The 20,732-nt window shown below is 43.8% G+C and overlaps 1 protein-coding gene across 2 annotated transcripts; it reads left to right on the top strand.

Moving 5' to 3' along the window:
- The first annotated feature begins 223 nt into the window (after positions 1-223).
- On the top strand, positions 224-20,459 carry LOC135534887 (uncharacterized). 2 transcript variants are annotated; one of them, XM_064961697.1, is made up of 7 exons: positions 224-327; positions 3,151-3,241; positions 3,436-3,655; positions 12,368-12,439; positions 13,278-13,380; positions 17,960-18,063; positions 20,179-20,459. In XM_064961697.1, exons 1-7 carry the CDS (start codon positions 262-264, stop codon positions 20,294-20,296), a joined length of 774 nt encoding a protein of 257 aa, XP_064817769.1. In that variant the 5' UTR covers positions 224-261; the 3' UTR covers positions 20,297-20,459. The 2 variants fall into 2 exon arrangements, with proteins under 2 accessions (XP_064817769.1, XP_064817768.1); XM_064961696.1 differs by having other exon boundaries at positions 12,365-12,439; positions 20,179-20,454.
- The last annotated feature ends 273 nt before the right edge of the window (positions 20,460-20,732 follow it).

Here is a 20,732-nt window from a genome sequence, read left to right as displayed (position 1 = left end):
TCTCTCTGCTCCCTCCCTGTCCGCCCCCCCTCTCTCTGTCCGCCCTCCCTCTCTCTGTCCACCCCCTCCCTCTCTCTGTCCACCCCCTCCCTCTCTCTGTCCACCCCCTCCCTCTCTCTGTCCGCCCACCCTCTCTCTGTCCGCCCTCCCTCTCTCTGTCCGCCCTCCCTCTCTCTGTCCACCCCCTCCCTCTCTCTGTCCACCCTCCCTCTCTCTGTCCAGAGGTACTTTGAGGCATGCCAGACCTATAAGGAGGTATTAATGCAGGACAGTTTGTGTTCAGATGCTGCTCAGGAGTTGATGAAAGTTCAGATCATGCAGCTGATGGTATGTACAGAAGCCTCCTTTAACATAACATGCAGTAATATTATAATAATTTAGTTCTACGTAGGTTGAAAGAAAATCAAAATGTATTTTCACCTACGTTACTATTATTAAGTTTTATTTGAAGAGGGCCAGCGTACATTATAACATATAGTACCAGTCCAAAGTTTGGACACCTACTCGTTCAAGTTATTTTTTTGTTTGTTATTTTCTACATTGTATAGTAATAGTGAAGATGTCACAACTATGAAATAACACATATGGAATCATGTAGTAACCAAAAAAGTATTATATCAAAATATATTTTATGTTCTTCCATGTAGCCAGTCTTTGCCTTGATGACAGCTTTGCACACTCTTGGCATTTTACATTTTTATTTTTTATTTTTTTTTACCTTTATTTAACTAGGCAAGTCAGTTAAGAAAAAATTCTTATTTTCAATGACGGCCTAGGAACAGAGCCAGTTTCATCATAGCGCTTGATGGTTTTTGCGACTGCACTTGAACTAACCTTAAGTTCTCTAAATGTTCCTTATTGACTGACCTTCATGTCTTAAAGTAATGATGGGCTGTAGTTTCTCTTTGCTTATTTGAGCTGTTCTTGCCATAATATGGACTTGTTGTATTTTACCAAATAGGGCTATCTTCTGTATACCCCCCTACCTTGTCACAACACAACTGATTGGCTCAAACACATTAAGAAGGAAATGCATTCCATGTGACTACCTCATGAAGCTGGTTGAGAGAATGCCAAGAGTGTGCAAAGCTGTCAAGACAAAGGGTTGCTATTTTGAAGAGTCTAAAATATATCATTTTGTTTAACACTTTTTGGTTACTACATGATTCCATATGTGTTATTTCATAGTTTTGATGTTTTCACTATTATTCTACAATATAAAGAAACCCTTGAATGAGTAGGAGTGTCCAAACTTTTGACTGGTAATGTAAGTCTCAGTACAGCAGTTAATTTTTTGTCTGCAATAAAATCCAATTTTATTTGTCACATGCACATGTTATTGCAAGTGTAGAGAAATGCTTGTGTTTCTAGCTTCAACAGTGTAGTCGTGTCTAATAATTCACAACAATATACTCACAACCTAAAAGTAAAATAATAATCGAGTACAGGAATATATAAATATTAGGATGAGTAGAATGGCATAGACTAAAATACAGTAGAATAGAATACAGTAGAATAGAATACAGTAGAATAGAATACAGTATATACATATGAGATGAGTAAAGCAGTATATAAACATTATTAAAGTGACTAGTGTTCCATTATTAGTGGCCAGTGATTCCATGTCTCTGTATATGGGGCAGCAGCCTCTAAGGTGCAGGGTTGAGTAACCGGTTGGTAGCCGGTAGTGATGGCTGTTTAACAGTCTGATGGCCTTGAGGTGGAAGCTGTTTTTCCTGCCTCTCGGTCCCAGCTTTGATGCACCTGTACTGACCTCGCCTTCTGGATGATAGTCCCCAGGCAGGGTAGCGTATAAACAAGAAAAACATCATATATGAACATACAAACATCATTTAAAAAAAAAAATATCATGAAATAAAATTGAGCGAGATGGTAATTTACCATGCAGATAAATTGTGACTTGCTTCAGCGCTTTGAATTTATTTTTGTGGCTTTGGGAAAGAGAGAACTAGTCAGTTGTACAACTGAAAATATGTCTTCCGCATTTAACCCAACCCCTCTGAGAGGTGCGGGGGAGGCTGACTTTAATCAACCTCCACGTCTTCAGCGCCCGGGGAACAGTGGGTTAACTGCCTTGTTCAGGGGAACAGTGGGTTAACTGCCTTGTTCAGGGAACAGTGGGTTAACTGCCTTGTTCAGGGGAACAGTGGGTTACTGCCTTGTTCAGGGGAACAGTGGGTTAACTGCCTTGTTCAGGGGAACAGTGGGTTAACTGCCTTGTTCAGGGGAACAGTGGGTTAACTGCCTCGTTCAGGGGAACAGTGGGTTAACTGCCTCGTTCAGGGGAACAGTGGGTTTACTGCCTCGCTCAGGGGAACAGTGGGTTAACTGCCTCGCTCAGGGGAACAGTGGGTTAACTGCCTCGCTCAGGGGAACAGTGGGTTAACTGCCTCGCTCAGGGGAACAGTGGGTTAACTGCCTCGCTCAGGGGAACAGTGGGTTAACTGCCTCGCTCAGGGGAACAGTGGGTTAACTGCCTCGCTCAGGGGAACAGTGGGTTAACTGCCTCGCTCAGGGGAACAGTGGGTTAACTGCCTCGCTCAGGGGAACAGTGGGTTAACTGCCTCGCTCAGGGAACAGTGGGTTAACTGCCTCGCTCAGGGAACAGTGGGTTAACTGCCTCGCTCAGGGGAACAGTGGGTTAACTGCCTCGCTCAGGGGAACAGTGGGTTAACTGCCTCGCTCAGGGGAACAGTGGGTTAACTGCCTCGCTCAGGGGAACAGTGGGTTTAACTGCCTCGCTCAGGGGAAGATCGACAGATTTGTTTTTTACCTTGCCAGCTCGGAGATTCGATCCAGCAACCTTTCGGTTCGACACCACAATTTCACCACTAGTCTACCTGCCACATGTTCAGGCTATAGGATAGTTTACAATGCTTTCTGTAGTGCAGCATCTCTTCCATTACCTACCATAGGGTGTCATTAAGTAAGATAGAATATCTCGGTCTCTCTCTTTCCACCTGCATAGGGGTGTGTGTGTGTACGCTTGTGTACCTACTTTGTTGACTAATGAATGACTGCAACCACAGGCCTCTCCAGAGGGTGGTGTGGTCTGCCCAGCGCATCAGTGTTATAACTTCTCTCTCTCTCTAATGTGCTGATTGAATGTGTGATGGTTTTTTATCCTAGGAAATGGGATTTACTCGTGAGCAGAGCTCTAATGCGCTGATTGTCCATGGAGACTTTGAGAAGGCGGTTCATGTCCTGTCTGGTATTGAAGGTAAACAACTCGACTTGACAGTAGCCTGAGTCCCACATCAGTTTGTGCTATCTTGCCAATATGCCAAGTGACAATGCGTTGTCACAACAGCACAAACAGATCTGTGGCTACTGTTAATATCCTCCAATTCAGAAAGATGTTTTGAATATGTGGTGTTATGACTTATGTCTCTCTCTGTGTGTGTCTCCCCATAGATGAATATGGTAGTAATGACTTTCCTGTGGCTGCCACCTCAGCAGAGGACAGTGCGACGTGGGAGGGAGTGGGCCCCAGGCCTAAACCTCTCCTCCAAACCAGACCTAAACCCAGATCCACTACCCCAGTTCCTAAACCCAGATCCACTACCCCAGGCCCTGAACCCAGATCCACTACCCCAGGACCTGTACACCACGTTGCACCGGGAGGGAGCACAAGGTGAGATACAGTACCAGTCAAAAGTTTTAGAACACCTACTCATTCAAGGGGTTTTCTTTATTTTTTTACTATTTCCTACATTATAGAATAATAGTGAAGACATCAAAACTATGAAAGAACACACATGGAATCATGAAGTAACCAAAACAGTGTTATACTCCGTTTACCTTGATGACAGCTTTACACACTCTTGAGATTCTCTCAACCAGCTTTGCGAGGTAGTCACCTGGAATGCATTTCAATTATCAGGTGTGCCTTGTTAATTTGTGGGGGTTTTTCTTAACCTCTCTAGGGTATGTGGGACGCTAGCGTCCCATCTGGCCAACATCCAGTGAGGTTGCAGAGCGCCAAATTCAATTACAGAAATGCTCATCATAGAAATTCAGAAAACAAAACAAAACTTCTTGTTAAACCAACCACAGTGTCATATTTATAAAATGCTTTTCAGGCAAAAGCATACCTAGCCCAGAACATACCTAGCCCAGAACATAGCCCAGTTGACAAATTATTACTAACAGTAACCAGCCAAGCAGAAGCGTTCCAAAACTCAGAAATAGAGAAAAAATGAATCCCTTACCTTTGATGATCTTCATATGGTGGCAATCAGAAGACATTCATTTACTCAATAAATGTTCCTTTTGCTCAATGAAGTCTCTTTATATCCAAAACCCTCCGTTTTGTTAGCGCGTTTTCTTCAGTAATCCACAGGCTCAAACTCAGTCAAAACAATAAGACAAAAAAATCCAAATCGTATCCGTACAGTTCATAGAAACATGTCAAACAATGTTTATATTCAATCTTCAGGTTGTTTTTAACCTAAATGATCTATAATATTTCAACCAGACAATAACGTCGTCAATATAAAAGGTAAACAAGAAATGCACATGCGCCTGAAAAAGCTCTGCGACGCGTTAGGGTCCACTCGTTCAGACTGGTCTTATTCCCTCATTTATAAGAATACAAGTCTGAAACGATTTCTAAAGACTGTTGACATCTAGTGGAAGGCATAGGAACTGCAAATGGAGTCCTCAGTCAATGGATACTGTAATGGCATTGAATAGAAAACTACAAAACCCCATTAAATAAAAACTACTTCCTGGATGGATTTTTCTCAGGGTTTCGCCTGCTAAATCAGTTCTGTTATACTCAGACACTATTTTAACAGTTTTGGAAACTTTAGTGTTTTCTATCCAAATCTACCAGTTATATGCATATCATACTCACAGTGTTATGTACTTGAGTGAAGACCCAAAAGCGGTTTTAACAGAAAACAGAGTTCTTTAATGAAAAAACAGGAATGGCATAAATCCTCTTCCAACGTTGTCAAAGGAACAAAAAGAACGTTAGTATGGTGCAGGATGCACCTGCCAGGCAGACTCCGACAGGATAGGACAAGGTGGAAGCAAACGAGACGACAGCTTGCTTCTGGCATCAAAAACACAAACAAGAATCAGACACTGAAAGTAGCAGGAACAGAGAGAGAAATAGAGACCTAATCAGAGGGGGAAGAGAGAACAGGTGGGAAAGAGTGAATGAGCTAGTTAGGGGAGATGTAGAACAGCTGAAGAATGAGAGACAGAGAAGGTAACCTAAAAAGACCAGCAGAGAGAGACAGAGTGAAGAGAAAGGACAGGAACAGACATAACAAGACATGACACACAGACACTATTTTAACAGTTTTGGAAACTTTAGTGTTTTCTATCCAAATCTACCAGTTATATGCATATCATATCTTCTGGGCCTGAGTAGCAGGCCGTGTATTTTGGGTGTGTTGTGACAAGGTAGTCCGTATTATAGTAAGAACAGCTGAAATAAACAAAGAGAAATGACAGTCCATTACTTTGACATGAAGGTCATACCTAGAGGTATATTGATATACTATACTATATTGATATACTAAAAGCTCCATTGTTTGATTATTATAACTATAGTAGTCTGTCAGGTACTCAGAAGGAAGGTCTGATTTCTCTATTAATAAAACAAGACCCAGATGGAAAATATAAAGACCTAGCCTAAAAACTGGAGGCCCCTTACACTTCAACGTTGTGATGCAAACATACTAGCGACATGCATATAGCACGACAACTACTAGAAAGAATAGATCATCGTAAACATCATCTTCTGCAAATAGACAAGATCCTGCAACCATGGAGAGGTGAATGCCTGTCTAGTTATGGAAACATTGTTCTGATTAACTCCTTAGTCATATCTCAGTCTAGTTATGGAAACATTGTTCTGATTAACTCCTTCGTCATATCTCAGTCTAGTTATGGAAACATTGTTCTGATTAACTCCTTCGTCATATCTCAGTCTAGTTATGGAAACATTGTTCTGATTAACTCCTTCGTCATATCTCAGTCTAGTTATGGAAACATTGTTCTGATTAACTCCTTCGTCATATCTCAGTCTAGTTATGGAAACATTGTTCTGATTAACTCCTTCGTCATATCTCAGTCTAGTTATGGAAACATTGTTCTGATTAACTCCTTCGTCATATCTCAGTCTATTTATGGAAACATTGTTCTGATTAACTCCTTACGTCATATCTCAGTCTAGTTATGGAAACATTGTTCTGATTAACTCCTTCGTCATATCTCAGTCTAGTTATGGAAACATTGTTCTGATTAACTCCTTCGTCATATCTCAGTCTAGTTATGGAAACATTGTTCTGATTAACTCCTTCGTCATATCTCAGTCTAGTTATGGAAACATTGTTCTGATTAACTCCTTCGTCATATCTCAGTCTAGTTATGGAAACATTGTTCTGATTAACTCCTTCGTCATATCTCAGTCTAGTTATGGAAACATTGTTCTGATTAACTCCTTCGTCATATCTCAGTCTAGTTATGGAAACATTGTTCTGATTAACTCCTTCGTCATATCTCAGTCTAGTTATGGAAACATTGTTCTGATTAACTCCTTCGTCATATCTCAGTCTAGTTATGGAAACATTGTTCTGATTAACTCCTTCGTCATATCTCAGTCTAGTTATGGAAACATTGTTCTGATTAACTCCTTCGTCATATCTCAGTCTAGTTATGGAAACATTGTTCTGATTAACTCCTTCGTCATATCTCAGTCTATTTATGGACACATTGTTCTGATTAACTCCTTCGTCATATCTCAGTCTATTTATGGACACATTGTTCTGATTAACTCCTTCGTCATATCTCAGTCTATTTATGGAAACATTGTTCTGATTAACTCCTTCGTCATATCTCAGTCTATTTATGGAAACATTGTTCTGATTAACTCCTTCGTCATATCTCAGTCTATTTATGGAAACATTGTTCTGATTAACTCCTTCGTCATATCGTCTTTAATGGAAACGTGTGTATTTATGGAAGCATTGTTCTGATTAACTCCTTCATCACATCTATCTGGTCTATTTATGGACATTGTTTCTGATTAACTCCTTCCATCTCATATCTCGGTCTATTTATGGAAACATTGTTCTGATTAACTCCTTCGTCATATCTCTAGTTTTTTCTCTTTTACTTATAGACTGATGATTCATTTTTCAAATCATATGAGCAAAACAATATTTTGCTTTATCTGGGACGCTGAAGCAGACAAAATAAAACGTGTAGGTTACTAAGAAAAGCTTGTCCATTGTTTAAAAATAGCCATTTTGCCTTTGTGCAGATTGTCTCATTTTTGATTAATTGAAAATTATACCTTTTTCAAAGTTTCTCTCTTTATTACCAGCGTTACAGAGCTGGTTACAATCCCCCTGAAAAGAGAGAACAAATGGCTGAACTCAATGTGCTGGTTTATAAAATACCTGTAAAGAGGTTTGAAAATGGTATTTTGATATTAAATGATTGTAAATTGGAATGGTGGAATTGTCATTCGGGAAGTTTCGTGCTTTTCAGCTAAAATTATTATATAGAATTCTTGCCACCAACAAAATGTTGAATATTTGGGGCATAAAATCATCGAAGCTCTGCAGATGTTGTGAGGAGACACAATCAACAGACCATTTATTTAGGTATTGCCCTCAGGGAGCCTGGTTCTGGTCTTAGGTTCAGGGATGCCTGAAAATGCAGAACATTGATCTAAAATTGACCCTAGAAATAGTACTGTTAGGAGATCTGGAGAGACCGGGTCAGTCAGTTACTAATATACTAATACTCTTAGTTAAAGTATTGATCTGGAGAGACCGGGTCAGTCAGTTACTAATATACTAATACTCTTAGTAAAAGTATTGATCTGGAGAGACCGGGTCAGTCAGTTACTAATATACTAATACTCTTAGTAAAAGTATTGATCTGGAGAGACCGGGTCAGTCAGTTACTAATATACTAATACTCTTAGTAAAAGTATTGATCTGGAGAGACCGGGTCAGTCAATTACTAATATACTAATACTCTTAGTAAAAGTATTGATCTGGAGAGACCGGGTCAGTCAGTTACTAATATACTAATACTCTTAGTAAAAGTATTGATCTGGAGAGACCGGGTCAGTCAATTACTAATATACTAATACTCTTAGTTAAAGTATTGATCTGGAGAGACCGGGTCAGTCAATTACTAATATACTAATACTCTTAGTAAAAGTATTGATCTGGAGAGACCGGGTCAGTCAGTTACTAATATACTAATACTCTTAGTAAAAGTATTGATCTGGAGAGACCGGGTCAGTCAGTTACTAATATACTAATACTCTTAGTAAAAGTATTGATCTGGAGAGCCGGGTCAGTCAATTACTAATATACTAATACTCTTAGTAAAAGTATTGATCTGGAGAGACCGGGTCAGTCAGTTACTAATATACTAATACTCTTAGTAAAAGTATTGATCTGGAGAGACCTGGTCAGTCAATTACTAATATACTAATACTCTTAGTTAAAGTATTGATCTGGAGAGACCGGGTCAGTCAATTACTAATATACTAATACTCTTAGTAAAAGTATTGATCTGGAGAGACCGGGTCAGTCAGTTACTAATATACTAATACTCTTAGTAAAAGTATTGATCTGGAGAGACCGGGTCAGTCAATTACTAATATACTAATACTCTTAGTAAAAGTATTGATCTGGAGAGACCGGGTCAGTCAGTTACTAATATACTAATACTCTTAGTAAAAGTATTGATCTGGAGAGACCGGGTCAGTCAATTACTAATATACTAATACTCTTAGTAGAAGTATTGATGTTAGGAGATCTGGAGAAACCGGGTCAGTCAGTTACTAATATACTAATACTCTTGGTAAAAGTATTGATCTGGAGAGACCGGGTCAGTCAGTCACTAATATACTAATACTCTTAGTAAAAGTATTGATCTGGAGAGACCGGGTCAGTCAGTTACTAATATATACTATACTATATACTAATACTCTTAGTAAAAGTATTTATCTTCAACAGGCAATCTGTAGATTCTATTCGATAGATTGAAATTGTACGTTAAACATCACAGCATTGTTAATGGTGCATAGAAATCCGAAGAGGGTGGCAGAGATAGATGGGATGGGCTGAGGGAAGCAGAGGGTTGGGATGTGGAGTTGGAGATAGATGGGATGGGCTGAGGGTTGGGATGTGGAGTTGGAGATAGATGGGATGGGCTGAGGGTTGGGATGTGGAGTTGGAGATAGATGGAGTTGAGGCTGAGGGTTGGGATGTGGAGTTGGAGATAGATGGGATGGGCTGAGGGTTGGGATGTGGAGTTGGAGATAGATGGGATGGGCTGAGGTTGGGATGTGGAGTTGGAGATAGATGGGATGGGCTGAGGGAAGCAGAGGGTTGGGATGTGGAGTTGGAGATAGATGGGATGGGCTGAGGGTTGGGATGTGCGTTGGAGATGGGATGGGCTGAGGGAAGCAGAGGGTTGGGATGTGGAGTTGGAGGTAGATGGATGGGCTGAGGGAAGCAGAGGGTTGGGATGTGGAGTTGGAGATAGATGGGATGGGCTGAGGGGTTGGGATGTGGCGTTGGAGATAGATGGGATGGGCTGAGGTTGGGATGTGCTGAGTTGGAGATAGATGGGATGGGCTGAGGGAAGCAGAGGGGTTGGGATGTGGAGTTGGAGATAGATGGGATGGGCTGAGGGTTGGGATGTGGCGTTGGAGATAGATGGGATGGGCTGAGGGTTGGGATGTGGCGTTGGAGATAGATGGGATGGGCTGAGGGTTGGGATGTGGCGTTGGAGATAGATGGGATGGGCTGAGGGTTGGGATGTGGCGTTGGAGATAGATGGGATGGGCTGAGGGTTGGGATGTGGCGTTGGAGATAGATGGGATGGGCTGAGGGTTGGGATGTGGCGTTGGAGATAGATGGGATGGGCTGAGGGTTGGGATGTGGAGTTGGAGATAGATGGGATGGGCTGAGGGTTGGGATGTGGCGTTGGAGATAGATGGGATGGGCTGAGGGTTGGGATGTGGCGTTGGAGATAGATGGGATGGGCTGAGGGTTGGGATGTGGAGTTGGAGATAGATGGGATGGGCTGAGGGTTGGGATGTGGCGTTGGAGATATGGATGGGAGGGGCTGAGGGTTGGGATGTGGCGTTGGAGATAGATGGGATGGGCTGAGGGAAGCAGAGGGTTGGGATGTGGAGTTGGAGATAGATGGGATGGGCTGAGGGTTGGGATGTGGCGTTGGAGATAGATGGGATGGGCTGAGGGTTGGGATGTGGAGTTGGAGATAGATGGGATGGGCTGAGGGAAGCAGAGGGTTGGGATGTGGAGTTGGAGATAGATGGGATAGGCTGAGGGAAGCAGAGGGTTGGGATGTGGAGTTGGAGATAGATGGGATAGGCTGAGGGAAGCAGAGGGTTGGGATGTGGAGTTGGAGATAGATGGGATGGGCTGAGGGTTGGGATGTGGCGTTGGAGATAGATGGGATGGGCTGAGGGAAGCAGAGGGTTGGGATGTGGAGTTGGAGATAGATGGGATGGGCTGAGGGTTGGGATGTGGAGTTGGAGATAGATGGGATGGGCTGAGGGTTGGGATGTGGAGTTGGAGATAGATGGGATGGGCTGAGGGAAGCAGAGGGTTGGGATGTGGAGTTGGAGATAGATGGGATGGGCTGAGGGAAGCAGAGGGTTGGGATGTGGAGTTGGAGATAGATGGGATAGGCTGAGGGTTGGGATGTGGAGTTGGAGATAGATGGGATGGGCTGAGGGAAGCAGAGGGTTGGGATGTGGAGTTGGAGATAGATGGGATGGGCTGAGGGTTGGGATGTGGAGTTGGAGATAGATGGGATGGGCTGAGGGTTGGGATGTGGAGTTGGAGATAGATGGGATGGGCTGAGGGTTGGGATGTGGCGTTGGAGATAGATGGGATGGGCTGAGGGTTGGGAAGTGGCGTTGGAGATAGATGGGATGGGCTGAGGGAAGCAGAGGGTTGGGATGTGGAGTTGGAGATAGATGGGATGGGCTGAGGGTTGGGATGTGGAGTTGCTGGGTGGGGAATAGTGACGGTCAAAGAATTAAAAAAACATAACAAAAAGTAGATTTGAATGACAGTGAGGGGCAGTGTTTCAGCTGATGCTGGTTTGTCTGAGGCTGATGCCGTGCAGGTGTTTGTACACATACACACACTCTCATTTATCAAATGCACATACGCGGACACACAGACGGTAAATAGTGCCATAGATGCACTGAAACATGTTCAGTTGGCCTTGATGTTATGATTTTAGTTGGCCTTGATGTTATGATTTTAGTTGGCCTTGATGTTATGATTTTAGTTGGCCTTGATGTTATGATTTCAGTTGGCCTTGATGTTATGATTTCAGTTGGCCTTGATGTTATGATTTTAGTTGGCCTTGATGTTATGATTTCAGTTGGCCTTGATGTTTTTAGGTTTTTTGCATTGTTTTCTGTTTTCCTTTCTCTGTTGTTCATTTTGTTGGTTGGTGCATTGGGGGGTGGAAGTATTATTATTTTCTCAGGGGGTGGGGGTCTTCGATGGTTGAGAGGCAGCTGTTGGGGAAATGGGGGGGATCTTGGGAGGGTTGGTGGGAGATCTGTCGACGTGACCTTGAGCAGGGCGCTGACCCGGGTTACTTCTGTGTGTCGCTCTGGAGACGTGACCTTGAGCAGGGCGTTGACCCGGGTTACTTCTGTGTGTCGCTCTGGAGGCGTGACCTTGAACAGCCCTGTTTGAATGGTTACTCTGGCGAGCCCTGTTTGACTGGTTACTCTGGCGAGCCTCTAGCATGGCTATCATACAGTAAGAGTCTAGGGCTGTCTGTTATAGCACACTGTTGTCAATATAATGTGTACTGTTGTTTTGTAGCTTTGAGTCTGATAGCTGGGTACTGTTGATGTGTAGCTTTGAGTCTGATAGCTGGGTACTGTTGATGTGTAGCTTTGAGTCTGATAGCTGGGTACTGTTGATGTGTAGCTTTGAGTCTGATAGCTGGGTACTGTTGTTTTGTAGCTTTGAGTCTGATAGCTGGGTACCGTTGATGTGTAGCTTTGAGTCTGATAGCTGGGTACTGTTGATGTGTAGCTTTGAGTCTGATAGCTGGGTACTGTTGATGTGTAGCTTTGAGTCTGATAGCTGGGTACTGTTGATGTGTAGCTTTGAGTCTGATAGCTGGGTACTGTTGATGTGTAGCTTTGAGTCTGATAGCTGGGTACTGTTGATGTGTAGCTTTGAGTCTGATAGCTGGGTACCGTTGATGTGTAGCTTTGAGTCTGATAGCTGGGTACTGTTGGACTTACTTTTCATCGGACTTCCTGCCACTGAAGATGTTTCTCTCTCCACAGCAGTCTGTTTCCTGTATATGTTGGCTGTTTGGGGCCCAACACAACACAACCAATGCTACACAGCCTCTTCAGCAGGTAGGAACATCCTCCTCCTCTCCTGTCTCCATCACCTCTCCTGTCTCCATCACCTCTCCTGTCTCCATCACCTCTCCTGTCTCCATCACCTCTCCTGTCTCCATCACCTCTCCTGTCTCCACCTCCTCTCCTGTCTCCACCTCCTCTCCTGTCTCCACCTCCTCTCCTGTCTCCATCACCTCTCCTGTCTCCATCACCTCTCCTGTCTCCATCACCTCTCCTGTCTCCATCACCTCTCCTGTCTCCATCACCTCTCTCCTGTCTCCATCACCTCTCCTGTTCCATCACCTTCCTGTCTCCATCACCTCTCCTGGTTCCATCACCTCCTGTCTCCATCACCTCTCCCATGGTTCCATCACCTCTCCTGTCTCCACCTCTCCTGTCTCCACCACTCTCCTGTTCCATCACCTCTCCTGTCTCCATCACCTCTCCTGTCTCCACTCTCCTCCTGTCCCATCACCTCCTCCTTTGTCTCAATTTCCTGTTCTTCTGTTCCTTCTTCTTCCACCTCCTTCCCCTTCTCTAGCAGCACATAACCACCCCTGTTCAGCTGAGGCAACACGTCTTGGCCCTGGATTCTCTCTCTCTATATATCTATATATATCTCTATCTCTCTCTCTCTCTATATATATATATATCTATATATATCTCTATCTCTCTCTCTCTCTCTCTCTATATATATATATATATATATATATATATATATATATATATATATATATATATATATATATATATATATATATATATATATATATATATATATATATAAAAACTGTAACATAAGACAGTACGATGACTGTAAGACTGTTAATGGGTTGTATTGTCTCTCTGCCAGTGCTGGGACGATCCACAGTATCAAAATCTTGCGCTCTTCCAACTGTGCATTTATCAACTACACCAACATGGACCACTGTGAGAGAGCCATCAGGACTCTAAATGTAAGCCTCTGTCTGCCCCTCTCTGTCTGCCCCTCTCTGTCTGCCCCTCTCTGTCTGCCCCTCTCTGTCTGCCCCTCTCTGTCTGTACCTCTCTGTCTGTACACTACACCACTTTTAAAATCGTAATAACAGGGTCACCCACTAAACGCGAGACTGGGTCACCCACTAACGATGAGACTGGGTCACCCACTAAACGATGAGACTGGGTCACCCACTAAACGATGAGACTGGGTCACCCTCTAAACGATGAGACTGGGTCACCCGCTAAACGATGAGACTGGGTCACCCGCTAAACGATGAGACTGGGTCACCCGCTAAACGATGAGACTGGGTCACCCACTAAACGATGAGACTGGGTCACGATGAGAGACTGGGTCACCCTAAACGATGAGACTGGGTCACCCGCTAAACGATGAGACTGGGTCACCCGCTAAACGATGAGACTGGGTCACCCGCTAAACGATGAGACTGGGTCACCCGCTAAACGATGAGACTGGGTCACCCGCTAAACGATGAGACTGGGTCACCCGCTAAACGATGAGACTGGGTCACCCACTAAACGATGAGACTGGGTCACCCACTAACGATGAGACTGGGTCACCCGCTAAACGATGAGACTGGGTTAAACGATGAGACTGGGTCACCCGCAAACGATGAGACTGGGTCGCTGAGCTCAGCGATGAGACCACCTTAAACGATGAGACTGGGTCACCCGCTAAACGATGAGACTGGGTTAAACGATGAGACTGGGTCATAAACGATGAGACTGGGTCACCTGGTAGAGACTGGGTCACCCACATCGATGAGACTGTCACCTCAAACGATGCCTGTTTCTCTCATTGGCTATTGCTGTTCATCGTTCTCAAAAGCTGCTCAGCTCCACTTGATCTTTGCAGATTTTGGGCTGATAAAATCAAACCTGTTCGAAAATATCAGGACATCTGAGTTGCTCAAAGATGCCTGTTACTGTCTGTAGCTGCCTGCTACTGTCTATTTCTGTACGCCTGTTGCTGCCTGTTGCTGCCTGCTACTGTCTGTTTCTGCCTGTTGTTACTGTCTGTTTCTGCCTGTTGTTACTGTCTGTAGCTGCCTGCTACTGTCTGTTTCTGCCTGTTGTTACTGTCTGTTTCTGCCTGTTGTTACTGCCTGTTGCTGCCTGCTACTGTTTGTTTCTGCCTGTTGCTACTGTCTGTTTCTGCCTGTTGTTACTGTCTGTAGCTGTCTGTTTCTGCCTGTTGTTACTGTCTGTAGCTGCCTGCTACTGTCTATTTCTGTACTGTTGCTGCTTGTTGCTGCCTTTTGCTGCCTGCTACTGTCTGTTTGTCTGTTTCTGTTGCTACTGTCTATTTCTGCCTGTTACTACTGTCTGTTGCTGCATGCTACTGTCTGTTACTGTCTGTTTCTGTCTGTTGTTACTGTCTGTTGCTGCCTGCTACTGTCTGTTGCTGCCTGCTACTGTCTGTTGCTGTCTGTTGCTGTCTGCTTACTGTTTTTTCTGTTGCTGTTGCTACTGTCTGTTTCTGCCTGTTACTGTCTGTTGCTGCCTAGCTGTCTGTTTTCTGCTGTCTGTTTGCCTGCTGCTGTCTGTTGCTGCCTGCTGCTGTCTGTTGCTGCCTGCTGCTGTCTGTTGCTGCTGCTACTGTGCTGCCTGCCTTTTGCTGCCTGCTGCTGTCTGTTGCTGTCTGTTTCTGCCTGCTACTGTCTATTTCTGCCTGTTACTACTGTCTGTTGCTGCATGCTACTGTCTGTTTCTGCCTGTTACTGTCTGTTGCTGTCTGTCTGTTGCTGCCTGCTGCTGTCTGTTGCTGCCTGCTACTGTCTGTTGCTGCATGCTACTGTCTGTTGCTGTCTGTTGCTGTCTGCTTTGCTGACTCCTTTTACGGTCTGTTGCTGCATGCTACTGTCTGTTTCTGCCTGTTACTGTCTGTTGCTGCCTGTTGCTGTCTGTTGCTGCCTGCTGTCTGTTGCTGCATGCTACTGTCTGTTTCTGCCTGTTACTGTCTGTTGCTGCCTGCTGCTGTCTGTTGCTGCCTGCTGCTGTCTGTTGCTGCCTGCTGCTGTCTGTTGCTGCCTGCTGCTGTCTGTTGCTGCCTGCTGCTGTCTGTTGCTGCCTGCTGCTGTCTGTTGCTGCCTGCTGCTGTCTGTTGCTGCCTGCTGCTGTCTGTTGCTGTCTGTTTCTGCCTGCTACTGTCTATTTCTGCCTGTTACTACTGTCTGTTACTGTCTGCTACTGTCTGTTTCTGCCTGTTACTGTCTGTTGCTGTCTGTTGCTGCCTGCTGCTGTCTGTTGCTGCCTGCTACTGTCTGTTGCTGCCTGCTACTGTCTGTTGCTGTCTGCTTATGGCTGGACTCCTTTTACGGTCTGTTGCTGCATGCTACTGTCTGTTTCTGCCTGTTACTGTCTGTTGCTGCCTGCTGCTGTCTGTTGCTGCCTGCTGCTGTCTGTTGCTGCCTGCTGCTGTCTGTTGCTGCCTGCTACTGTCTGTTGCTGTCTGTTGCTGTCTGTTGCTGCCTGCTGCTGTCTGTTGCTGCCTGCTACTGTCTGTTGCTGCCTGCTGCTGTCTGTTGCTGCCTGCTACTGTCTGTTGCTGTCTGTTGCTGTCTGCTTATGGCTGGACTCCTTTACGGTCTGTTGCCGCCGTACGTCTGCCAGTGTCTGTTACTATCGGTCTGTCATATATATATTAGAGGTCGACCGATTCTGATTTTTCAACGCCGATACCGATTATTGGAGGATCAAAAAAGCAGATACTGATTAATCGTCCGATGTTTCTTTAAAAAAAAAATATATATATATATTTATTTGTAATAATGACAATTACAACAATACTGAATGAACACTTATTTTAACTTAATATAATACATCAATAAAAATCTATTTAGCCTCAAATAAATAATGAAACATGTTCAATTAGGTTTAAATAAGGCAGAAACAAAGTGTTGGAGAAGTAAAAGTGCAATATGTGCCATGTAAGAAGGATGACGTTTCAGTTCCTTGCTCAACATGAGAACATATGAAAGCTGGTGGTTCCTTTTAACATGAGTCTTCGATATTCCCAGGTAAGAGGTTTTAGGTTAATATAGTATTTATAGGACTATTTTTCTCTATACCATTTGTATTTCATATACCTTTGACTATTGGATGTTCTTATAGGCTCTTTAGCATTGCCAGTGTAATAGTATAGCTTCCGTCCCTCTCCTCGCCCCTACCTGGGCTCGAACCAGGAACACATCGACAACAGCCACCCTCGAAGCAGCGTTACCCATGCAGAGCAAGGGAACAACTACTAGAAGGCTCAGAGCGAGTGACGTTTGAAACGCTATTAGCGCACACCCAGCTAACTCGCTAGCCATTTCACATCGGTTACACCAGCCATTAGGCTGATAGGCTTGAAGTCATAAACAGAGCTGTGCTTGCGAAGAGCTGCTGGCAAAACGCACAAAAGTGCTGTTTGAATGAATGGTTATGGGCCTGCTGCTGCCTATCACCGCTCAGTCAGACTGCTCTATCAAATCAGACTTAATTATAACATAATAACACACACAAATATGAGCCTTTGGTCATTAATATGGTCGAATCCGGAAACTATCATTTCGAGAACAAAACGTTTATTTCAGTGAAATACGGAACCGTTCTGTATTTTATCTAACAGGTGACATCCCTAAGTCTAAATATTGCTGTTACATTGCACAACCATCAATGTTATGTCATAATTACGTAAAATTCTGGAATATTAGTTCGCAATGAGCCAGGCTGCCCAAACTGTTGCATATACCCTGACTCTGCGTGTAATGACAGCAATAGAAATGACACAATTTCACCTGGTTAATATTGTCTGCTAATCTAGATTTCTTTTAGCTAAATATGCAGGTTTAAAAAGATATACTTCTGTGTATTGATTTTAAGAAAGGCATTGGTGTTTGGTGAGGTACAGTCGTCCAACGATTGTGCTTTTTCGCAAATGCGCTTTTGTTAAATCATCCCCCAGCGTTGCATCGATTATATGCAATGCAGGACACGGTAGATAAACTAGTAATATCATCAACCCTGTGTAGTTAACTAGTGATTATGATTGATTGTTTTTTATAAGATATGTTTAATGCTAGCTAGCAACTTACCTTGGCTTCTACTGCATTCGCGTAACAGGCAGGCTCCTCGGAGTGCAATGAGAGGCAGGTCATTATTGTGTTGGATTAGTTAACTGTAAGGTTGCAAGATTGGATCCTCCGAGCCGACAAGGTGAAAATCTGTCGTTCGGCCCCTGAACAAGGCAGTTAACCCACCGTTCCCAGGCCGTCATTGAAAATAAGAATGTGTTCTTAATTAACTGACTTGCCTAGTAAAATAAAGGTGTAAGAAATTAATCGGCGGCCAAAAAATACCGATTTCCGATTTGTTATGAAAACTTGAAATCGTCCCTAATTAATCGGCCATTCCGATTAATCGGTCGACCTCTAATATATATATTGTTCTCTGTCATATATCGGCCTGTCAACACTAGATTTGCAGAGATAGAACTTGTTTCTATCAGCCTGCACTGAGTCTCCAGCTGTTTAAAGTCTGTGTCTTGTCTGTCAGGGTGAGGTGTTGAACGGAGTGATGCTGGCTGTCCGTCACCCCGATAGAGTGATGCAGAAGAAACTGGGCTTGTCCCAATTAGCTTTCACCCTCACCAACGCACCGTGAGTAGAAAATACAGCCTCTTGTTGTCGTGACATGTCTATCATTCATGTGATGGCGGCTATTTTATCACATCAACTAACTATAGTTTAGTTATTACGGGATTAAATGAATCATGGAACGATTAACTCATTAATAACTTGGGGCACCACGGATAAAGTTTGTTTAATGAGTTGTTATGACATCACAGCATGACATCACAGCATGCTAAATGATATGCCATAATTATTGTTTCCATCCCCACCAACCATTTCCCACATTCTTTATGTTACAAATATTGTTTCATTATCCACTTTTGGATGTTGGAGTTTTAGCGGCACGTTCTCTCTTCTCTACACACACATCAGATGACTTTGTTCCACAGGTCCAGAGAGAGTTTATGGTCGTTAGTCATAAGACCCCCCCCCCGTCCTTCCTCTCTGGTGGGGGGGGGGGGGGTTCTCTGTTTGATCCTCAACCAGGAAGGAAAGTCATGACTGTATTTATATTGTGGAGGCCTAGCAGTAGTCCCAGTTCTGACGCCTCAGCTTCTACCCCGGCCAGTAATCTCTCTGCAATAATGGTCAGACATGGCACGTAAATGTCAGTGAGAACTTTTCTGAGAGGACTTCTGACAACATTCCCCTGGAGGGGTGGGGGGGGTGGTTGGCATCCGACGCAGTCAGAGCTCCGAAATCTGATTCGCATAGAGAGACTCATACAAAGTCTGAACTCATGAGGGGCCACAGTTGTGCGGACCCCACCACATTTGGAGCAAAACATTTTTAGCAGCCCACCTCTTGACAGTGGAGAGATTATTATTTTATTTTTAGAGTTCATTTCTACACATTTTACCATGGGATGGAGAGAAGATTCAGCATTTTACCATGGGATGGAGAGAAGATTCAGCATTTTACCATGGGATGGAGAGAAGATTCAGCATTTTACCATGGGATGGAGAGAAGATTCAGCATTTTACCATGGGATGGAGAGAAGATTCAGCATTTTACCATGGGGTGGAGAGAAGATTCAGCATTTTACCATGGGGTGGAGAGAAGATTCAGCATTTTACCATGGGGTGGAGAGAAGATTCAGCATTTTACCATGGGGTGGAGAGAAGATTCAGCATTTTACCATGGGGTGGAGAGAAGATTCAGCATTTTACCATGGGGTGGAGAGAAGATTCAGCATTTTACCATGGGGTGGAGAGAAGATTCAGCATTTTACCATGCTGTGGAAAGAGGATTCAGCATTTTACCATGGGGTTTTAGAGAAGATTCAGCATTTTACCATGGGGTGGAGAGAAGATTCAGCATTTTACCATGGGGTGGAGAGAAGATTCAGCATTTTACCATGGGGTGGAGAGAAGATTCAGCATTTTACCATGGGGTGGAGAGAAGATTCAGCATTTTACCATGGGGTGGAGAGAAGATTCAGCATTTTACCATGGGGTGGAGAGAAGATTCAGCATTTTACCATGGGGTGGAGAGAAGATTCAGCATTTTACCATGGGGTGGAGAGAAGATTCAGCATTTTACCATGGGGTGGAGAGAAGATTCAGCATTTTACCATGGGGTGGAGAGAAGATTCAGCATTTTACCATGGGGTGGAGAGAAGATTCAGCATTTTACCATGGGGTGGAGAGAAGATTCAACATTTTACCATGGGGTGGAGAGAAGATTCAGCATTTTACCATGGGGTGGAGAGAAGATTCAACATTGTACCATGGGGTGGAGAGAAGATTCAACATTTTACCAAATGTCATGCAATTCTATACATTTTGACTTTAGAGGAAATGTTTGCAGTTTTTAGTGATGTGACTATCAAAATCCATGAGGGCCCTCCGGTCGGTAGTTCGACCATGCTTTTACTACACGTTTAGATAGCCGGCTAGGCTAATTTACCACTCTGAAACCATGTTAGCTGACATAGCTAAATGACTGATTGTCAGTGACTGACATAACAAGAGGAACTGTTGATTTACCAACGACACCTTGTCTATTTTCCTATTCTAACGGACCCCCTGAGTGTCTGAAAACCCCCATGTTTATTCATAAAGCCCTTTACCGACATCGGCAGCTGTCACCAGGTAACATTTCAGTCTGTGTATTCTGAAGGCTGTTGTCCGTGTGTTACAGAGAGAAGAGTCAGGAGTGTTACTTCTGGAGGACCACAGGCTGTGTCCGACACAATACCTGCATCTTCAGACACGTGCCACAACACAAGGGCATCGACAGGGACAAGGTCAACAAGTGAACAGCAGACAGCCACACACCAATAACCTGGTCCTCGAAGCTGGATCAATGAGGTTTCCCCTCCCAGGCGTACTTTTCAAATATGCTTTTTAAAAAGTGTAAAAGTTATATAAGTAGACTTAAAATTCGATAAGCTATAATTGACTCAACAACCAATAAACAAATCTAATTTTTTTTTTTTTTTTTTTTTTTTATCAACTAGGAAATGTAGTTATATGTCGCTGTTGTTTTTCAAAGTTAGCTGGCTAATTTGCTAATCCTGTTTCTTGGAATGGTCCGCTGGGACAGAATCACGGCTTCTACTGACATGTTCCCCTTACTGACATGTTCCCCTTACTGACATGTTCCCCTTACTGACATGTTCCCCTTACTGACATGTTCCCCTTACTGACATGTTCCCCTGCTGACATGTTCCCCCTGCTGACATGTTCCCCTTG

Source organism: Oncorhynchus masou, unplaced genomic scaffold, assembly GCF_036934945.1.
Source record: "Oncorhynchus masou masou isolate Uvic2021 unplaced genomic scaffold, UVic_Omas_1.1 unplaced_scaffold_4097, whole genome shotgun sequence".
Classification (NCBI taxonomy): domain Eukaryota; kingdom Metazoa; phylum Chordata; class Actinopteri; order Salmoniformes; family Salmonidae; genus Oncorhynchus; species Oncorhynchus masou.
The sequence above is the reverse complement of the archived record's forward strand: the minus strand, read 5'-3'. Positions and strand labels throughout refer to the sequence as shown.